The 19,451-nt window shown below is 45.5% G+C and overlaps 6 protein-coding genes and 2 non-coding genes across 8 annotated transcripts; 4 read left to right on the plus strand and 4 right to left on the minus strand.

Annotated features, from left to right (window-relative positions):
* The first annotated feature begins 799 nt into the window (after positions 1-799).
* On the plus strand, positions 800-900 carry C8R40DRAFT_t11. Its single transcript has one exon. It is a non-coding gene; the product is annotated as a tRNA-Asp (tRNA).
* Positions 901-1,023: 123 nt separating this feature from the next.
* On the plus strand, positions 1,024-3,201 carry C8R40DRAFT_1077785 (cyclohydrolase). Its single transcript, XM_046226996.1, has 3 exons — positions 1,024-1,334; positions 1,385-2,252; positions 2,299-3,201. Exons 1-3 carry the CDS (start codon positions 1,242-1,244, stop codon positions 2,967-2,969), a joined length of 1,632 nt encoding a protein of 543 aa, XP_046092484.1. The 5' UTR covers positions 1,024-1,241; the 3' UTR covers positions 2,970-3,201.
* Positions 3,202-3,286: 85 nt separating this feature from the next.
* Positions 3,287-3,386, minus strand: C8R40DRAFT_t16. The gene has a single exon. It is a non-coding gene; the product is annotated as a tRNA-Asp (tRNA).
* Positions 3,387-3,682: 296 nt separating this feature from the next.
* On the minus strand, positions 3,683-6,648 carry C8R40DRAFT_39626 (cytochrome P450). The gene is made up of 16 exons (XM_046234921.1): positions 6,370-6,648; positions 6,261-6,315; positions 6,094-6,202; positions 5,996-6,022; positions 5,929-5,934; positions 5,796-5,866; positions 5,606-5,717; positions 5,332-5,464; positions 5,123-5,254; positions 4,927-5,056; positions 4,670-4,856; positions 4,559-4,581; positions 4,406-4,487; positions 4,199-4,342; positions 3,977-4,120; positions 3,683-3,871 (listed from the first exon to the last, which is right to left on the minus strand). The coding sequence occupies exons 1-16, from the start codon at positions 6,529-6,531 to the stop codon at positions 3,781-3,783; spliced, it is 1,608 nt and encodes a 535-aa protein (XP_046092485.1). The 5' UTR covers positions 6,532-6,648; the 3' UTR covers positions 3,683-3,780.
* Positions 6,649-8,889: 2,241 nt separating this feature from the next.
* C8R40DRAFT_1077805 (uncharacterized protein) lies at positions 8,890-10,608 on the plus strand. The gene is made up of 6 exons (XM_046226997.1): positions 8,890-9,359; positions 9,429-9,566; positions 9,627-9,881; positions 9,932-10,101; positions 10,162-10,336; positions 10,422-10,608. The coding sequence occupies exons 1-5, from the start codon at positions 9,019-9,021 to the stop codon at positions 10,287-10,289; spliced, it is 1,032 nt and encodes a 343-aa protein (XP_046092486.1). The 5' UTR covers positions 8,890-9,018; the 3' UTR covers positions 10,290-10,336; positions 10,422-10,608.
* Positions 10,609-12,421: 1,813 nt separating this feature from the next.
* C8R40DRAFT_39797 (uncharacterized protein) lies at positions 12,422-13,699 on the minus strand. The gene is made up of 2 exons (XM_046234927.1): positions 12,575-13,699; positions 12,422-12,512 (listed from the first exon to the last, which is right to left on the minus strand). Exon 1 carries the CDS (start codon positions 13,454-13,456, stop codon positions 12,590-12,592), a length of 867 nt encoding a protein of 288 aa, XP_046092487.1. The 5' UTR covers positions 13,457-13,699; the 3' UTR covers positions 12,422-12,512; positions 12,575-12,589.
* Positions 13,700-13,827: 128 nt separating this feature from the next.
* C8R40DRAFT_1065074 (uncharacterized protein) lies at positions 13,828-14,523 on the plus strand (the record flags this gene model as incomplete). The annotated part of the gene is made up of 4 exons (XM_046225613.1): positions 13,828-13,910; positions 13,970-14,018; positions 14,065-14,253; positions 14,302-14,523. 4 exons carry the CDS (start codon positions 13,828-13,830, stop codon positions 14,521-14,523), a joined length of 543 nt encoding a protein of 180 aa, XP_046092488.1.
* Positions 14,524-14,736: 213 nt separating this feature from the next.
* C8R40DRAFT_1065075 (cytochrome P450) lies at positions 14,737-17,550 on the minus strand (the record flags this gene model as incomplete). Its single annotated transcript, XM_046225614.1, has 11 exons — positions 14,737-14,818; positions 14,875-15,018; positions 15,075-15,200; positions 15,254-15,278; positions 15,328-15,384; positions 15,440-15,612; positions 15,684-15,697; positions 15,771-15,881; positions 15,924-16,188; positions 16,557-16,671; positions 17,346-17,550. The coding sequence occupies 11 exons, from the start codon at positions 17,548-17,550 to the stop codon at positions 14,737-14,739; spliced, it is 1,317 nt and encodes a 438-aa protein (XP_046092489.1).
* Positions 17,551-19,451: the final 1,901 nt, after the last annotated feature.

Consider the following 19,451-nt stretch of genomic DNA (forward strand, 5'->3'; position numbering starts at 1 on the left):
AGATCGAAATGAAGCAGAACGAACAGCCTGAAGCTACTTACCGCGTTGAGTCACTCGTGACAGCCTGAGCGGAATGTCATTGTCACTCGCGCCGATTTTCCTTATCCTCCATCACCGGCTTCAGCCATCTATCATCTGGCATCCTTCTCGAATCAAACTACTGTGAGTCATTTACATACTAGCTAAACCCTCGCTACTTACGATTAGCATTCGATATTCAGTATTCTATATTCTTCACCGCTCTGAAATAAACGATCCCTGCCGCAATATTTTCGAACTGCAACCTTTGCCTCAGAAAACTAATTTGAGCGCAGCAAATCGCAACCAAGCACGGAACACGGTTTTAGTTTGCCGTACTTATTCTTATTCAGAAAATCCTCTCCTTCGATTCCATCGAATACAATAACGATAGCCTACATACAAAGGAGCTTAACACAGAAATCATTCAGGGTGAATGTTTTGCAAGATCCCTTGCTCTAACAACTGCGGGCTGGAACAGTCGCCAAACGCAGTACGAGCGCACCCTCCCCACTCCCCATCGCACAGCATATTTTCTCCTGGATCCTTCAACTCTACCGATGCTTTACATATTTCAGTTGCATATATCCAATACAACTACATATCATTTTCTTCCGATTCCGCGCACGTCTTGCTTTTCTTTTCCTCATAAACACCTGCACTGAAGCTCTGTCTTTTTTCGTGGTATTGTGTTTCCACAACACACCCACCCCTGACCCACCTTATGAATATATAAACCTCCATCAACATCAACTCCTCAACTCCCATTCACATAAATATATCCCTGGTAGTATATCGGTTTAGTACACGCGCCTGTCATAACCAAGAATTGGTGTTGGTTTCTTTCCGCGCGAAAGCTGGGTTCGACTCCCAGCCAGGGAGTGTACAGCGAATTTCCTGGATCTTGAGAAATTTGAAGGATTTTTTGCTTTTTGGTTTAGTTGGGTTTTTGGGTATGTTTTCGTTCTCTTTCCAACGCCCCGGCGCAGCTGTACGCACGTTGTAGATGGGTAGACATCCGCGGAACTCGGAAAGACTCCTAATTGTTATCTGTGTGGGATCGGATCGGACCGCTAACCCGAGTGTGTGTTGGGGCCTTGCGGATGAGGTGCGGCGTGTTAATTGGGTACTTAAGGTGAACAAATCGGCGGGTCTTGCTCTTCTTTCTTTCTTTCTCTTTCTCTTTCTCTTTCCGTTAACAACAAGAACAAGTTTAAACTGAAATGAGTACGACGCAGGTGGATACAGCGGTTCTAGGCCAGATTCTAGCGCAGCTGGAGTCGTTACAGATGACTCAGCAGGCGATGCAGGTTAAGGTTTGTGATTGGTTGTTGGTGTTGGTTTGTTGTTCTGACATCGATGGTAGTTGGATAATCTCAGCGTTAGTACACCGTTGTCGCCTCCTCCTGTTGAGGCCAAGACCCTTCCCAGTGTTAATGGAGTCAACGGAGCCAATGGAAGCAGCAGCAGCACCAACCTCTCCCGCGAGAAATCTTTGTACCCAGGTCGAGTTCTCCTAACAACCTACCCCTCCCAACACTCCATAACCCCCTACCCCCTCAAATGGGGTGCCCCCACCCCTCTCCTCCGCGGCCCCATCATCTGCTCCCGCCTCCCCTCCTCTCTCCCCTTCCGCAACGCCCTCGGTGCGCACAGCGGGAGCTACTCCATCTACCGCGCTCTCAGCATCGCCATGGGCACCCTCGACCCCAACTACAAACCCGAGTACGGGCTGACCGAGCCCCCCGTCGAGATCCGCGAAAACCCCGCGTGGCACGACGGGCAGAAGATCGTGAGTATGGACCCGTGGGGACATTTGGTGCCCCAGGTTTTTGAGAGGGAGGGGAGGGAAGGGGGGAAGGGAGGGGAGGGGCTGGATATACGCCCGTCGATATCGGTGACCAAGGCGCATATTAAGTTGAAGGAGATTGACGAGGCGGTTAAACGTGGTGAGATTGTTATTGATGGGAAGATTGTGCTGGGGAGCGAGCCGTTGAGGAGGGAAGATGGGAGTTTGGTGGAAGGGATTGATGCTGGGGTGGAGGTCAACGTGTCCAAGGCGGCGGTAGACCCCATTTGGTATTTACCCGGTGTGGCGGAGAGGTTTGGCATCGCAGAGTCGTTGTTGCGCCGCGCATTGTTCGAGGATACAGGAGGGATGTATCCAGAGTTGATCACCAGGCCGGATATTAATGTGTTTTTGCCCCCCATTGGGGGGTTAACGGTGTATATTTGTATGTTCCTCGACTTCTTCTATGTGTTTGTGCTAATCCTCGGTAGTTGGTAACCCCGCACATATCCACGACCCCTCTCGAATGATAACCGTGCGCGTGCACGACGAATGCAACGGCTCCGACGTCTTCGGCTCCGACATCTGCACATGCAAACCCTACCTCACCTACGCCATGGAAGAATGCATCCGCACCGCCCAAGGCCGACACCCCGACCAAATCACCGCCGCCCGCCAAGCCGCCTCCCCAACCAACCCAAACCCATCTACCCCTCCTATCGAACACGGGGAACCCGGCGTCGGCGTCGTCGTGTACTTCCGCAAAGAAGGCCGTGCCCTGGGTGAAGTAACCAAATACCTCGTCTACAACCTCCGCAAACGCACCGGCGACTCCGCCTCCTCCTACTTCCGCTCCACCGAGCTCGTCGCCGGGGTCAAAGACATGCGGTTCCAAGCACTCATGCCGGATGTCCTCCACTGGCTCGGGATCACCCGCATCGATAATATGGTGAGCATGAGCGATATGAAGTACGACGCGATTGTGGGGAGTGGGATTGAGATTCGGAAGAGGTATGATATTCCGGGGTATTTGATTCCCCCGGATTCGAGGGTGGAGATTGATGCGAAGATTGCGAGTGGGTATTTCACGAAGGGGAAGAGGGTTACGCAGGAGGAGTTGAAGAATACGGTGGGGAGGGCGTGGGAGGAGGTGGAGCATTGATACTTCCGAGTCGTTCGTTGCTTCGTTTCTCCTACCCAAAAAATATTTCTTTTTCCATACTCAATTGTAACTACTATACAATAATCAACTTTTCCTCCTTCCTCCTTCATTCCTAAAAAATCAATCTAATCTGTCCGTAACCCTTTCATTCTATACAATGATTAATCGGAATGAGTTTCTGTCTTGTCTTCATTTCTAAAAAAAACAATCTAATCTGTCCGGTACCTTTTCCCTCCCAACGCCCCAACGCCCAATCATCAAATAAACACTAAAAAAGAAAAAAAAAAAAAAAAACATCATCCAGGACGTCTTAGAGACTCCCTGGCTGGGAGTCGAACCCAGCTTTCGCGCGCACAAATGATTGAAGATTGTGGTTGAATGACAGGCGCGTGTACTAAACCGATATACTACCAGGGATTGTTAGAAGGTTAGTGAATGATCAATAGGTATAGCGATAATCAGCCAGTTTGATTTATGAGAAATGTATCGTATCGTATCGTCTCATTATTGTTATCGTATTGTTATCATGCCTGTACGCCATCTGCATATAGAGACATAGTCTATAGAGCAGCAGGAAATCGAACATCTGAGATATTTCATCGATCATCTCCGTGAATTAATACTCTAGGCCACAACTTGTAGAGAGGAGAGAGAAATATGTACCATAACTCTTACATATGTTAATTCTCTTCAACTATTCGGTTCATGGGATCAATGTGTTCAATAATAGAGGGGTGGCATGATGAACGAAAATTACAACCATAATGACTTTTCATTCTTCTCGATATTAATTGAAATATATCATCAACTCTCAATACCCTACATCCAACAATGCCTGTTGGACAAGGGCAACATGTCCTTCCGAGCGAGGCTTGATGGAACATTGGAATGGAGCGGGTTGACTACGGTTTTGTGTGTGTGTGTGAAAAAAGAAGCATAACCCCCGCCAATGATAAGTGTATGAATTAGTAACTAGATGGTTTGAAAAAAAAGAGGATTGAACGTACTTCAACACAGCTGAGATGTATTCGATCTTCGGAATAATAGGAATACCATGCTCGTCTATGGGAGGGGTAACGTTGAAGCAATGAAGGAGCGATGCAACGTTGATGTGGAAGGAGGATAGACCCATGTGTTTACCTGGACAGACCCTGTTTAGTTTATTAGTTGAGAAGCCATCGTTAAGAGTCAGTGCATATTCAACCGCGGATTGAATGGTTAACATTTACCTCCTCCCGAATCCAAAAGCTACCGTTGTCGGCTCACGCATGTCGGGGTTCAGCTTCCACCCCTCTCCCTGCTTGAGGAGCCACCGTTTCGGTTCGAAGGTATGTGCATTGGGTCCGTAGGTTTTCTCGTCTCGGAGGATTGCCCTGGGGGAAAAAAAAATTGGATAAAAGAATAGTAGAAGGATTGACTTTGATTGGTATACTTACCAGACATTGGGCATTATCGTTGAGCCTTTTGGGATGTAGTAGCCTTTATATGTATCGTCTGCATCCAATTGATGAGGGAAGGCTGGAAAGTAATCATCACTCAGATATTATGAACACTGGCCTTTTTGATTGATTGATTCGAGTTACACTCACCTAACGGAACGACAGGTTGCCATCTTCGAGTTGGATTGATTCATCCAAACAGCAGTCAGCCATGGATAAAATTATGGGGGGAGGAAGCCAAAATGCGAAAAAAAAAATCACCTTAGACATTCATACACAACAGCGCACACATAAGGTAAGGAATCTTTGTCCAGATCAGCATAGTCCGGTAATCGGTCCTTTCCAATAACACGGTCCAGTTCGTCCTGGGCTTCGCGTTGTGCATGGGGGAATAGCATCATAGCGAGAAGGAAGGTCCGGAGAGTGGTTATCCCTGTGTCGGCGCCGCCTGGTGCGATGATTAGATATATACATACATACAGGGGAATGTCAGGCTTTTTGGTTCAGTAAGCTAGTACCTTCGTACATGGTCCCTACAGTCTCCTTGATGATCTCCTCTTCCTTTGAGAGATGATCAGGTCGAGGATCAGGGTTCTTGGTGTTCTGTAGACATCTTAAGCTGAAGCAGTCTTCCGCGGTTCCGTTAGCCTGGTTGAAAGATAGGTCAGTTGAGGTGATGTGACTCAGGTGGTGGGAGTTGATGGACACACTCACCATGGCCTGCTTGACTTTCATGAACGGGGGCGTAATCGTTGCACCGAGAATTCCATTCCATTTTCGAGCTTTTCGTTTGAAACTTGCGCCCGGGAACCAGGACGGAACGTATTTGAGTATGGGGAAAACATCCTAAAGCCACAGAACGGGATCAGATGCACCCCTCCCTGCGACTCGCTGCGACCACTGTAATGTTGGTAGGTACTTACCACAAGGAACGCACCAGGAATTCCAGCAGTGTTCAGAACCGCGATCATCTTTTCCGCTGCATCGATGTTTGGATCATCTTTAGACTGCACATGGATCCCATACGCTACAGCTAGGATGATTGTGCCTGTCATACTATCAGAGATTTTTTTTTAAATTAGCAATTATCATAACACCAGAAAGATGATACGACTATATCAGTGATTGACATTCAAAAAAAAAGCTACTCCAAGCTCGAAAGTTGAGCTGGGGGACAAGCTGGGGAAAGGAACTCACTGTTTGATGTGCGCAAGCCATTCCTCCGGCGTTTCAACTAATTTATTCAAGAAAACTACTAAGGCTTTTTTCTCGTGAGGACGATGCAATTGTGAGTTATTCGGATGGAATTCTATACGGATATGGTACGTAACGGTATCGGAGGTCAGCGGTAAAATCTGAGATGATTGTATGTGGCTTCGAAACTCACCTTGCTGGAAAAGCTTTCTGTGAGCTCTAAAGTCCTCCCCGTAAGGCATAAGGAGAACGTCACGATCCCAGCTGAATCGTTGGCGTGGATGATTGGTAAAATTGTGTGAAAGTATAGAGTACAAGGTACGAACCCAATTCTGATAATCGGACGAAAAATTCAATTCTGGTTCGTCTCGAAAATACGCAAAATCAACTCACAAATCTTGTAACATAGTGGCATGAGGTCTGTGTACAAAATCCCAGCAAGGGGGTCCGTTAGCATGATCTCAAACCGGAGGGCATTCAAGCATACGCACCTGCTCGAATATATGCTCGACCTTTTCTCCAGCAAGTCTGTAACTGCCTGGTACGAATTCAAAATGATATAATTCCCCCCTGCAATCTCTAGGTGAAGGACATCCGAGTCTATGATCTCCTCCGTAAGTAATCGTCGGACTTCCCGTGAAACTTCAGCAATTCTCACCATATTGCTCCGCCCATTTAGAGAATGTAATCCAGTGGAAAGCAGATGGCATATCCTAGAAATGGGGTGTGTGAGCATAGTATCTATCAAAGGAGAAATCGTGATGTACAAGACTGTTTCCAAGGAGTGGGAGTTTCTTCGGGCCCGGAGGTAAGGGAAGTTGTACCGATCTACGAATGCGGTAATACCGTATGAAGAGCATGGCGACGAGTGTCGAGACGACGACAAGACCAGAGGTCGACAAAACTTCATTTATGATAACGGCCGCCATGATCGATACCGCAAGTTTTACAGTAGAGATTTGTGAAGACCGAAGCTCGAATCCCGAAACGGGTGAGAGAATATTTTGTGCGGGTCTGGCGGATGTTTTGTCAAAATCAAAGTCGAATGACGGAAAGATAGCAAGCTAGAAGGGGGGAAGAATCATATCAGCAGCAGCTACATATAAGAACCACTTTTGAATAAGTACCTTGGGATAAATAATCCAACCCTGACGCAATAATGAATGCGCGAAGCACTACTGTATTGGGGATACAGGTGACAACGGCTCCATTGTCTATTCATGGGCTTACAGGTGCTTACGAAGTGCTTCAATTCGTACATATCGTTCTGGAAGCGAGCCTGCATGTTCTTTGTGGCTCGTGTCCTCCGTGGAAAGCGATGGAATCAGCGTGAATATATTACTGTAGAATTCCGTGAGCACCAATTAGAACTTCTAAGAATTTGACAGAGAAGATGTACTTATTCTCGTGTTGTTCCCTCGACGGGGTGGGCTGAAAGGCGTGAGAGTAGGAAGAGGTTGTGCGTGGGACGTTTCTGAAAGCCTGCTTTAAGCCTCTTGTGACCGAGCACCACGACTTGAAGAAGGGAGCGATGTCAATGTAGAGATATCGTCAACGACGATTAGAACATCACCTGAATGGCAACAATCAAATTACTCCCTAACTGTTGCTTTTGAAACACCCTAGAGCTTATAAAGTAGTGGAATATCATTAGGGAGGTTGACCGAGGCGCAACACCTTGCAGCCGGTGACCTTGGAACCTGATGATAGAAAGCTACTTGATAGTACTTGATTCAACCCCTAGGATACGGCGTCTTTAGGAAATGACTGCATAATGCAGGCATAATGTACGACAGCGAGAGATGATCGCACCGATTGCAGGTACTCTCTTTCGACTACTTACCATTCAGAACGACCATGTTGCGAGGGACTGCGTTTGAGATTATTCGAGAAATCTTGGGAATGACGCCCAAACAGACCAACGGCAGTCGAAGTTAAACTTCATCTGTCGCACATGAGTATGTAGCGGAGGATAGTTTGAATGAACCTTGAATGAAAACGTGCAAATTGAGAATTTCTCGCCTTCGGGAAGTGCCATCGTGTTCAATGCGAGATTACAGAGGCGAAAACCCCTACTTATGACTGCGAAAGCGGACACCGATGATCCCAGTGGTGGCCTCTGTGAGTCATTCAAGGAGAAGGAGCACTCAAAGCGGCATTAGATATACAGTAACAGCTCTGGACTCTAGCATCGAAACTTCCCCGCTACGCTATTCCAGCTACACGATGCGCAACAAAGCCATAGATATCACAGAACCCCCACTAACTGAGACTAAGTGCCAATTCATGCGCCCTCATGCGCCTTGGTACTTTCGTCGACAACATCAACGGACGTGCACAGAAGCCTCTCGAGCCAAACAATCCTATTGACCCTAAGTGAGACCTCAAAGGATACCCCCATGTCTCTCTATGAACTCGAGAATCAGTTGAGAATTTTGAAGCGAATTTGCCGACATGTCCTCATTATTTCTCAAGAATTTGAAGGTGTTGGAAGTGAGCAGTAATTTGTCGTGGGGATACGTTCTCGAGTTTCACAGGGTTATGTATACAGGGTAACAGAAGAAACAAGCATGGCAGATGCGGCGCCAAAAAACAGCTTCTTGATTAACGTACCCCGTTGGGGACACACACCAGACACACACCTTGCTTGCGTCTGGCCGCCGATAGTCATTCCTTTGCCATTCTTCCGCATAATGGCGCACGCTCCTCACTCTTAACGCCACTGGATCCACTTGGACTCCGCATTAGTCTTTGACAATGTGCCTGAAATAACATCGGAAAAGCTTAAAGACAGGGCTGCTCAATTCTTGGCTCACCCCACTGCCTCACCTCACAAATGGGCAGTGAGGTGAGGCAAGAATTGAACAGCCATAATGTGATACATCTGGATACATATGTTGAGCGAGGCTGTTGTAGGCTGTTGTAGGATAGGTAGAGTCACTGCGAGGAATCCATCATTTCAGCACTTACGTTGACAGAATGCCAGTATTGAAATTTGAATTTGCTCAGCATGATTATGTATCGAGATTATTTGAACTTTTCAATAAGGAGAATATACTTACACAGTAAGTAAAGTTGGTGAAAGTTCTGTATAATCTTACTATAGTCTGATTGGATATTCTTAAGCTTTAATCAATGAGAGAATTGTTTTTTTGCTCAGAATTTTCACATTAGAATAAATGATGTATTCCAGTGTATTTCCCGCAGTGAGTGCAGGGTTAGAGTCGGAGTCACCTTTAAATCAAAAGGGTTGCATCCGGATCTCTTTTGCCCTATAAGTCATAAATGTGACCTGGCTCCGCCGTCGGAACGGACAGCGACAACTTGAAAAGGAAAATTTGCATGGGCACTTGAGGTTATGGATGTTCAATGACCATTGCAAGCAAGTCTGAATTCATATCACATGCGATTTGAGAATGTCACTTAAAACCCTGCTTTTTCAATCACATACGATGGTACTCGGCTGGTCCGCTATCCAACAACTGTTTCCGCCTCACTCCTTTTCTACCATGCCAAATTTGACATACTCCAAGCTCCTGCTCATTTTTCTGCTCGAATGGCCGCTATTCGCATCATCGGCTCCAACTTCTCCAGCGGGCCCAAGCTCCAGTTCCTCACAAACTGTTGATTCTTGGTTTCGTCAACACTTTATCGTTGATTCGACCTGTAATACTCAGCATGGAGAAATCGAGAAAGGGTTTTCGGACATTTTTGTACTGGCAGAGGTGGTCCAACATATATCAGAAGATTCTGTTCCGTGCGTAGACTCTCCACTTACTATCAATCTCATAAATCTAAATGCATTGGAGGTTTCTTCAAAATAAAGATATCAACACTACTTCCTTAGTCGTAAAGAGGATCCTCATGAGTTGGACATCGTTCAAAACATGGCCAAGTCCATCCTAGTGAATGGGAATTCGAATAAGAAGATAACTATCAAGTGTCCGATCACCAGTATAGGCGGGTAAGTATTTATTTAATTGCAATGATTCATGGATAATGTGTTTCTACAAATCATATGTAGAGTAGCGACAACTACTTGCAGAGAGACGGATTCTCCTGAGATATCACTCTCTTCACTCTATTTCAAATTCCCCACCTTCTCTTCGAAACCATTTACCAAGGAAGGATGGTGCACACCTCCTCCACATAAACTGGTTCAATTTATTCCACGAGCTCAAATTGGCTATCATGAGATCACGCATTTCGAACATATTGTCAAATATGCTCAAGAATTATCCGCTGTGACTGTTGATGCTCGCGTACGGACAAACAAACGGTAAGGTTTTAGACCTATCAGGCCAACCACTGAATGGTTTTTACAAACAGAGGAACTTTCGATTTCATTTTGTATGAGACAAGTTCAGGAACACCTCTCACCGGTTCGCAGTCTGTTCAGATATTGCCAAAACAATGGAAGGACTATTTATCTGGAAACATCCCAAAGCCCAATTACTATCCTGACGAAGTTGCGCAAAGTCATGCGCTTGCTGCAGTCGGTAGGTTAATTCATTGTTCCTCCCAATCATGTCTTGATTGATTCCCATTTGCGTATCTAGAGACTTTTTTCTATCAAAAGTGCCAACCGTATGGATGGGATCCAAATCAAGTATTCGTACCAGGAACAAAGGATCTTCAGTCAGACCCGAAGCATGATTATCATGCAAAGAAAACCAATTCAGGATAAAATTGTAATCACAGGTTGAGAACAAGGGTTAGGATAGGTTAGGATAGGTTAGTCAAATTATACTGTCTACGTCTGATTCCTGAACAACCAGTTTACCATACTGTACATATGTCTGGTCATACATCTGATCAGCTAGACTCAAACCAGTCTCTGCTGTGATGCATTGGTTTTGGCTAGGCAGTGCTTATTTACAGTATTTCTCATATGTGCTTTCAACCTTCCATTGCACTTGTGATTCTTTGGAACATGTCCTGTTTATTGTGTACAAACCTCTTGAACAGTTGCGGTTTCAAAAACTTTTTTTTCCTGACCCATCGCATAGCTGACTGTCGATCGGACGCTCAAAGTTTCAGGTGTCCAGCTGATTTAGAAGAATGTGTGGCTTTGTTAACATTCTTGCGAGATGAGCTGAGATGAGATCTTTCTTGTTTAACCCAATCTCATAGAGTGACCAGCCTAGCACCAACCCGCATTTGTTGAATAGCCGATACTATGATGTGGTCTCACGCGCACTGTTTCTCGACTACACTTGTAGATGAGATGAAGCGCAAATTCATTTTAATCCTCTTTCTCGTCGTTAGTAGCGGATACGAAGTGGGTAAGTTGGTTCCTATGGTGTACGTTTCCAACGGTGATTCTATAAAGTGAAGCGTGAAAACTTCGTCAACATTCTCTCAACGAAGACACTCATTAGCTCCGAACTATGTATCTTCGATCACCGGTGGCACCATTGAAGACCCAATCGCAGGTGATTCCTCAATTACTTACCGCTCAGAATGACCGTTTTGCATGAGACTGCACTGGAAATTATTCGAGTGTCGAAATTTTGGGGCAGGCAAGTACTTTCGACCTGCGTTCAGATGCAAAAGCTAGGTATGATTGAGCTTGAGCTACGGGAGTTGAGCAAGAAATTAGACAGATGGTTGTGATAAGACCGGGTGAGGAGCATCTTGCACAGATTATACGCGCCCGATTGCTGATTCAACAATTCAAGGTTTCTTTTCTTCGTGACAGTGGACAGCAGAAAGCTGCAGAAAGCTACAACACACGTAAGTAAGTCCGCAAATTTCACTGTCCCACACGACACCCCCCGTACCAAGGTTTGTCCGGCTTCATCCGCCCACACGGAAACGCTGGAGGACTCTCGTTGGGGGAAGTTGAACTTGGTCCTCGGGACGAGCGCGTGAGGGGCGAAATATCAATTTCTTACAATCTGAATATCACGTGCACGTACTACTCGTAGTCATCTCTCGTTATTCATGATCACGAACGAAATTATCTTCGTGAACTTAACAGCGGCTACCCAGGCCATTCCCTCTTTGAGAACGCGGAACAAGCACCTCAATCCCTATAAACACAGTAATATGACGCGATCAATAACTGATGAATACACCACAATGTCCTCCCTCTCGCCACAATCCTCGGACTAGTCCTAGTCAACTCCTGGTCAACTCGAATCCATTTCCTCCTTCCTCACACCTCCGGGAAATCTTATACGCGAAGTAGAACCACTTCTTTACTCTGACTTGACACTAACAACGCCATGTGTTTCGTGTCCAAAAATGGAAGGAAGACGTGGTCGAGATGTACATGTTCGTGAGTCTGTCGAAGTATAGGCATTCATACTAGTCTTTTAACCCATTTATTATCAGATTAGACCAACGTCAAAATCGGTGATATCGACTCTTTCCATGGACCAGAGGGATATAACAGGGGTACCTTGAGTATATTGAACTTGTCGGAGGGCTTCACGACGAGGTGTGTTGGAGTCTTTTGCTCCACGTTTGCACACATTGACCTCCCTCGTTTCCCTCACAGTACTGAGGCGACGCTCTTGTGTATGGAGGCTCATCTCTTTTTCCTTCGATCGGGACTGCATATACCTTTTCGACGATATCACTTACCAGCAAAGAACAGTGTCCGCATCTGGTCTACCCCTGCATATGAGCGGAGGACGACTGACTGTGATCATGGGAATTCGATGGATGTTGAGCGGAATTATCCTTTCGTGTGGTTCAAAAATTAAATGTTTAATCACTCGTCCTAATGCGCGTTAGACTCTAGGTACTCATGTCAAGCAGATGTCGATGCTGCGGTTGGCGGTTCCTTGGATGACCTCTATAATTATCACCCACAGTCGATGGAATTCTTCGGTAATGGAACGATGTACATATGTACTGCAACTTCCGGAAAGACTAGCTCCCTCACGCATTGGATGATAAACTACCGCCACAGTGCAACTAGTAAGGATCATGTATGTCCATCTATAAAAACAATCCACTCACAGGCGCTCGAAGAGTTCAAGACTTTTCTAAATCTTTCTTCTCGATAATCCATCCATACCGCGCCCATTGATCTCGAAGCTTCACCGAAATTTTTTTGCCCTGATCGATCAACCACTCGTTCTTAATATCGCCAGCCACGCTGAGTATTACAACCCTGACCCGCCCAGCCAAAGCACCGCTCCTGCATATCTTCCTCAATTGCATATACAGTTGGCGCTGGGTGTCCGTCACAACAGTCTCCGGTACTGTACACAGCTGGCCGCTATCGGGATCTTCGAATGCCGTTCCTCCACCAATTACATCTACAACCAGAGTATCTATATCCCACATGTTCGTTTGTATGTCGGATTCTGCCGAAATCGACTGGTGTAGACCCAATGGACCATGTAACAGAAATGCGGCCAGCATGTTGAACAGAGTTGTAGTAAGAGATGTCGGGCCCCCGTCGCCCCACCACGAAAATCTGTTCTCTGATTGTATCTCGAATGACAGATAAACTTTTCGACATTTCGAGTTTGGGATCGTAGCGGACGCTGCAATTCGAGGTTCAAGAGATTTTGGATACACGAGTAAAGGGAAGCGGATCCATCTCGGTAGTATCTGCTCGTAACCAAAACCCTGTGGTATCCTGTTGACCTTGAGTTGGAGTTCGAAGGATAAACCACCGTGCCTTTCTATCGACGCGATGATTTCACAGTACACCTGCCGGCATGTACTCATGAGACCAACGCAGGTACCTCTAGCCAGTGGGATCTGTCTCCAAGGACGACTCGTCAATTGGAGAGTTATTCGCTCTGAAGGTTCTGGAGGAGTTTCGTTGGGGGCAAGCAGCAACTTGTCGTAGATCTGATCCCGAATTTCGCGTGCCAACACAAGAAACATTGCAGATGTGGGCGCAATGAAAGGATGTACTGGGTGCTTTATATATCAACGTATCTCCTGGCAACCGGATCGCTGAAAGTTGCACAATAAATCATATGGTCTTTTCTTTGACACTCAATCATGCAAACTACGAGATCGTCATGCGGCATGGACTGGATGGAAATCATCAATTCTGTGTAGTATATAACCACTCGACATATCAGAATGTCAGTGTATTACCTGAAAAGCAAAAGAACCTTTGTGTTATGGTTGGAAGATGTTGAACGACATCGTAGGGGAAGACATTGCACGACCTCTTGAAGGAGATTACCTCAAAACTGGACTTCGGAAAACTGCTATCTCTTCCCGATTTTCAAAACTTTCATCATGAGATGATACAAAAGGCATGCGACGAAGATAAAAATGTCGACACTGCATTCGCCTGGGCCTACTCGCAACTCAAGTTTTTGCCAATGTAAGGCAAATATCCTTTTCCTATCTCTGAAATTCAACCTCTTGACTTGATGCGTGTAGGCCAGATGCACGGACTAGAGACAAGAAGTCGGGTGTATCCCGAGCAAAGGTCAGTTATATCGAACAATCGATGCACTTAATCATCAAAATAATAGAAATGGAACTCCGCGGTAGACAGATATATTGCAAGCAGCTCAGATTTGCGGCCGAGGTTAGATATAGAATGTGCAGCAAAGATCGGACATTCACTCGGTCCTCGTCATAAGGTGTGTGAGGCACCAGGTTGTGGAAAAGTTGAAGGCAAGGATTTGAAAGAGGTGTTGGCCTGTTCCGGGTGCAAAATGGTGAGACTTACGCTATACTCTATTCACTACTTATGTCTGTGGCTCTAGACATATTATTGTGGTTGGAAATGTCAGAAGACTTCTTGGGAAGAACACCGGAAGATCTGTAAAACCCCTGAGCAGCAAGAGGTTCCACTTCCCTCTCAGCGTGCAATAGAGGCTTTTGTACTTACTCGTGGTTTTTTTATGTTTGAGGAAAGATTGGGTATCAAGGATGAAGAAGAGCTTTGGGAGAAGCTGTCGAAAATGGGTCTCTGCAAAGATATCTGATGTTGGCTGTTTATGTTCATTCACTTTGTGCAACCTCAACACTATGTGTTAATGATGACTCTACAGTACCTGCATGTACTATATGTATATAATCTCATCAAATTTCACTCAAACAAGTTGAATACTATGTATTGAAGTAGTTATCTTAAGCATACACTTTATGCCCTGCAGTATGAGCATATATTGAGATGGACAAGGTGGAGCTTCTGGAATTTATTGTGATGTGGCAGCCATAATCAATCCCTTTGCATTCTGGTTCCGAGGCGTAATAGAGGCTTGATATGGCTTAGGATGTCTTAACAATTAACAGTAAGTAAAGGTAATGGCAAGTACACAGTGAGCTATACATACCTGAGCATGCCACTTGTATACTCTCCCAGAATGTTGATTTCATTTCCATTTCTGTCCTTTGCCTTGCCTAATGTGAGTGTGGCTAGCACAGATGCAACCGTAAGCCAGACAGTATTGTCAGCCATGTAACGGCCAGCACAAACTCTAGGGATCATAATGACAATCTGTCTAGGGTGAAGAGTGGGTGAATTGCAGCATACCTTCGTCCGAATCCAAATGCAGATATATCATTAATGTTGGTAAAAGGTCCCCCAGGGATGTTGAGGTGACGCTCAGGCAAAAATCTATCTGGTTCTGAATATACCTCCTTGTCCCGGTTCATGGCCCTAGAATCCTTACAATCAGAAGTAAGTTGGCATCTTGAACAGTTTCTACGCACCATACATTTGGAACAACAGCACATCCTGGGGACAATATTTGTGAATGAAGTACTAAAAGAAATCAAGACAGTACCTTTTGGGATATGATAACCACGGTAGTAATCATCCTCAATTGAGGTATGTATCACTCCTACAGATGGTCATAATTTAGTAAGGTCATCCATGCTGGTCATCATACTATTTACCAGAAGGTATAGGTGGGTGTAACCGCATAACTTCACGGTAGATAGCTTCTACATATGGCAAAGACAAACGGTCCTCGAAAGTAGGTAGTCGGTCCTTTCCAATGACAGCATCAATTTCTTCTTGCCCTTTCCTCTGTATTTCGGGATGGAGGGTCATGGAAAGGAGGAAGGAGCTAATTGAGGACATAGTCTTGAAGGGTTTTAATGAATTTAAAGCAGAGCTGCAATTATTCTAACAACATACCGTATCTGCTGCAGCTAATGGTGATAAATGATGTAGCAATAAGTAAGCCAATCATAGAATGATTGAACTCATACCAAGATAACTGACAATTCCCATTCTCTTGATAGCCTCAAGTGCTTCAGCATTTCCTTCATTTTGGACTGCTAATTCAGCAATGATTGAAGTCCCTAAACCCCTTTTCTTGATATATGTGACAATCTAAGATACAACATTCCATTCCAGATAAGACTGCACACTCACCAGATTATTCATAGCCATGTCAAAAGGGATGGTATCCAAGGTTTTGAGTTTTTCTAAGCATTGAGCTGCTACTTGTTGAAATCCACATCCAGGGAACCATGAGGGCATATATCGCAGCCATGGATACCTTTGGATTGTTGGAAAAGCACCTATGATTTGAGTATCTGCCAAGGTGTTCATGGCTTCAACAGCTATCTGGGCTAGATGGTCTTCGGGAGCAACGTCCAGTCCATAGACAGAGGAGAACACAAGTGATTGTGAAAGGCTGAAGATGAAGTGTGATCAAAGAAGAGTCACGATGTGGTCGGAAAGCTCATTACTTGCCCCATAGTATGTTGCATGAACTCATGAGGTGAGATTGTCAAATTACATAAAAATTCTTGAACCTTCTTATATTGATATGGATAAAAACGGTTGACAACGGCTTGGCGAAAATTTTGTAGAAAGAGTTTCCTGTCGCGGCGCCATTCATTTGAGTAACGCTTCATGGTCCGCAGACTAGTCAGGTTTCTAACAAGTAATTAAGAATGAGGGCACTCACCGCAACAGAAAAGATATATCCAATGCCACATCTATCGTTAGGGGTGTAAAAATCAGAAAGCTTTAGCTTAAACTGATGCTTGCAGAACTTACAGTTCCATCATGGGTGTCACTCGCCGGTCAGAAAAGATACGGGCTCGCTTTTCCAAGAGATCATTGGCCACTCGAGAAGTGTTGACAATCAAGATGTTCATCTCTCGAACATAAACTAATTCACCTTTTGAAGGGTCAGTTGCTCCATAGTTAGTGTCAAGTCCATGCCACGGGCCTCCATTCCGCCGCTCGGTATTCCGAAGATCTGCTCTTATTGTAATCTCTTCCTATTGTTCTTTCTCGCTACACATATCCTTTCGTTCTAGTCTCTCATTATTGTCTTTTACTCTTTCGTGCTAGTCTCTCCTTATTGTCTTTTACTCTACCCTGCAGGTACTACTCGTATAGCTCCTAGTAGTTAGTCTAGCGCTCCGCACCGATGCGCCGTTCCGTAGATATAAATACTGCCTGTACGCTACTGTAGTTCCTCAGTTTAATTATCAACTTAGATCGACTTAGATTCCCTCTTTCACTCTGTGCTCCTCTAAGTCTTCAGGCTTACTGCCTTGAAGTTCTCTCTACTCTACCTTAGGACTTATACGTTCTCTGGTTCGCTCCTCGTCACCGGCGTTATCGCCGCTCCGACTTGGCTGCTACTCAGCTCCTCTCTTCTATACTCTCGACCTCCGGGGACTTACGGCGTAACGGCGGTGTTGTTAATAACTTCACTACTGTCCCATTCGTATTCCGCACTTAGACACTCTGTGACCTCTGGCACGGTTACACGGGTTGCATGATCTTAACAGTTAGTGGATAAGCACATTGGGGTAGTTCACCCCAAATACGTACCATACTCTTTGCCCCAGTCCTGAAATTTGATCCAAGTATCATAGGTTGGCATTTCCTTGGCAGACGGGCCTGGAGGATAAAGCTTGGGGTGTGACAATTGTTTACGATAATGCAAAATAGTGACTAGATACGCCAAAGCTAAAACGGTCACTGCCATGATTGCTGTCCCGAATGAGGTAGAGAATGTATGGGCGATGTTGTGCATGAAGGAAATTATGATTTCGTTGTTGGAGGGTAATGGGAGGAAAGAAAGTAGTCGAATCTCGAGTAGCCTCACCTCCTTCATTTAAATACTTTGAAGCTCGAAAAAAAAGACCAGATGACGAAATTCTGTGTGAATGAGAGGAGTATATCGGCGATTTGCTGCCTTTCTGCCACAAGTGAAACTCGTGATGTTGATGAGAGAGGCTTTTGAATCGTTCTAGTCAATTGGAACAATCGAAGTCTGCAAACATGACTGGAGTCAACCGGGTACAGGTTCCCAGAACCCCCATTCAGAAGACCAATTTGATTTTACGCGATTTGTTCAGCTCCGGAGAGAGGGAGATGAGCTGACACAGGGAGAATGATATTACGAGGATAAAATTCGAAGCAAGCCTACATGGTGGAAAATGCATTTCGAGATTGGATGGCCGTCGTGATTCAAAGCCCGCCTTAAATTTTCACACGCTTTGAAAAAATTAAGGAAGAACCTCAACCCGGAGAACGTTGACGTTGACGAATCGGGAATCAAGAATAGGCCGCGTCGATGAAGATCACAGATGAAAATTCGAATCCGATACTTGCAAATCGATATATAGTCTCATCGCCTTCTAGCTAGTCCCGCTATAAAACAAAATAATCAAAAAGCGAATTTTTTTGCCACAAATTCGGCTTGTTTGCTACTGCAACCTCCTCCATCCATCCTTCAAGCTCTTCAATCTGGCGCGGTAGGCTCCCCATGCCAATCTCTCTATCCAGACATATCTTGCTCGTCTGAAAAAGACTTCTCGCCTCACTAGCCTCTCAGCGCTTCAGCTCAGTCTTCGAGTCACGACTTGTCACGACTGCTTACATGTATACCCTGTTCCTCCAGATTCTGCCTGCTATATGAAAGGTTGCTTGCAAACTTCAGTCAAGGGGATTCGGACTTTGTGTGAAGTAATGTCGAGGTAGTTACTCAATGACGGATCCTGAGCATGTTGCGAAAGACTTACTGGGTATGGAGATTCCGGTTTAGTACTTGTGAGCAAGTATTTCCTCCTGCGGTTTGCTTTCATCAACCTCTCTGGTGGCGCCGTCTCGAATAGATGGGAATTCAACCCGGCTTGGAGGACTGCTTTAGGTGAAATAGTGGTAGCTAGGTGTCAACGCTGGCGGGATTCATCAAATCGAAGACAAGCTAAAGGGATATTTTCTTAGCTTGGAGGACCCTGTAGGGCATAGTGGTAGGGCGTATCCCAACGAGGTGAATTCGGATCCTGCCCTTCGATCTATTTATTTTCTGAAAGGTACTGAATTGTTGATTAAGGCCTCGGGAATATTATGAGAACTTCCAGCGGACATTCTTCGGTGATTATTCTATGAAAACGGAAACTATCAAAGATCTACGACCCCGCGGATCTTTTCACGGTTGTAGAAGGTGTAGGTTCCGAACGCTGGGATGAGAGGCTTGCTTGTCGGGAAAGCATGAAGCCGATGTCTCCATTCGCGGGTATGACATTCAGGGTCTGGTCTCTTTATCAATATGCGGCACAGACTGTAGGATTGCACCTCGTACAATTCTCCACTTAACTCCGATATCCGCGAAGTTTTCACATCCACAGTTACATTGTGAAGCAGCGGTGCTCCGGCGCAATCGCTTGCTTCCATTGCAAGGAGAGCATGTACTCGGTTCATGTTCTTGATTCAGCCTTCAAGTCACCCTCCTTTAGTTCTCTGTCGTGAATAGAAAGGCTATTGGACAGTGTCTTCATTTCACTCTACGGGAATTATGGATTTGGAATCCACTGAGGGAGGGTGCTCGTTCGTGCGATCAGGAGTCATCAGGCGCTAAAGCGTCAAAAGAATTCTGCGTACATTTGACCAGATCGCGCCCAAGCCGCGCGCAGATACAACGAGTCAGCG

This window comes from Lentinula edodes (assembly GCF_021015755.1).
Source record: "Lentinula edodes strain Le(Bin) 0899 ss11 chromosome Unknown C8R40scaffold_1, whole genome shotgun sequence".
Lineage (NCBI taxonomy): Eukaryota > Fungi > Basidiomycota > Agaricomycetes > Agaricales > Omphalotaceae > Lentinula > Lentinula edodes.

Coding starts and splice junctions, on each gene's coding strand:
- C8R40DRAFT_1077785 (XM_046226996.1), top strand. CDS start 1,242: ATGAGTACGACGCAGGTGGATACAGCGGTTCTAGGCCAGATTCTAGCG. Junction 1,335..1,384: donor AGCAGGCGATGCAGGTTAAG/GTTTGTGATTGG, acceptor CATCGATGGTAG/TTGGATAATCTCAGCGTTAG. Junction 2,253..2,298: donor GGGGTTAACGGTGTATATTT/GTATGTTCCTCG, acceptor AATCCTCGGTAG/TTGGTAACCCCGCACATATC.
- C8R40DRAFT_39626 (XM_046234921.1), bottom strand. CDS start 6,531: ATGGCGGCCGTTATCATAAATGAAGTTTTGTCGACCTCTGGTCTTGTC. Junction 6,023..6,093: donor TCGAGCATATATTCGAGCAG/GTGCGTATGCTT, acceptor TTTTGTACACAG/ACCTCATGCCACTATGTTAC. Junction 3,872..3,976: donor TACATCTCAGCTGTGTTGAA/GTACGTTCAATC, acceptor ACAAAACCGTAG/TCAACCCGCTCCATTCCAAT.
- C8R40DRAFT_1077805 (XM_046226997.1), top strand. CDS start 9,019: ATGTCACTTAAAACCCTGCTTTTTCAATCACATACGATGGTACTCGGC. Junction 9,567..9,626: donor CCGATCACCAGTATAGGCGG/GTAAGTATTTAT, acceptor AATCATATGTAG/AGTAGCGACAACTACTTGCA. Junction 9,882..9,931: donor CGCGTACGGACAAACAAACG/GTAAGGTTTTAG, acceptor TTTTACAAACAG/AGGAACTTTCGATTTCATTT.
- C8R40DRAFT_39797 (XM_046234927.1), bottom strand. CDS start 13,456: ATGTTTCTTGTGTTGGCACGCGAAATTCGGGATCAGATCTACGACAAG.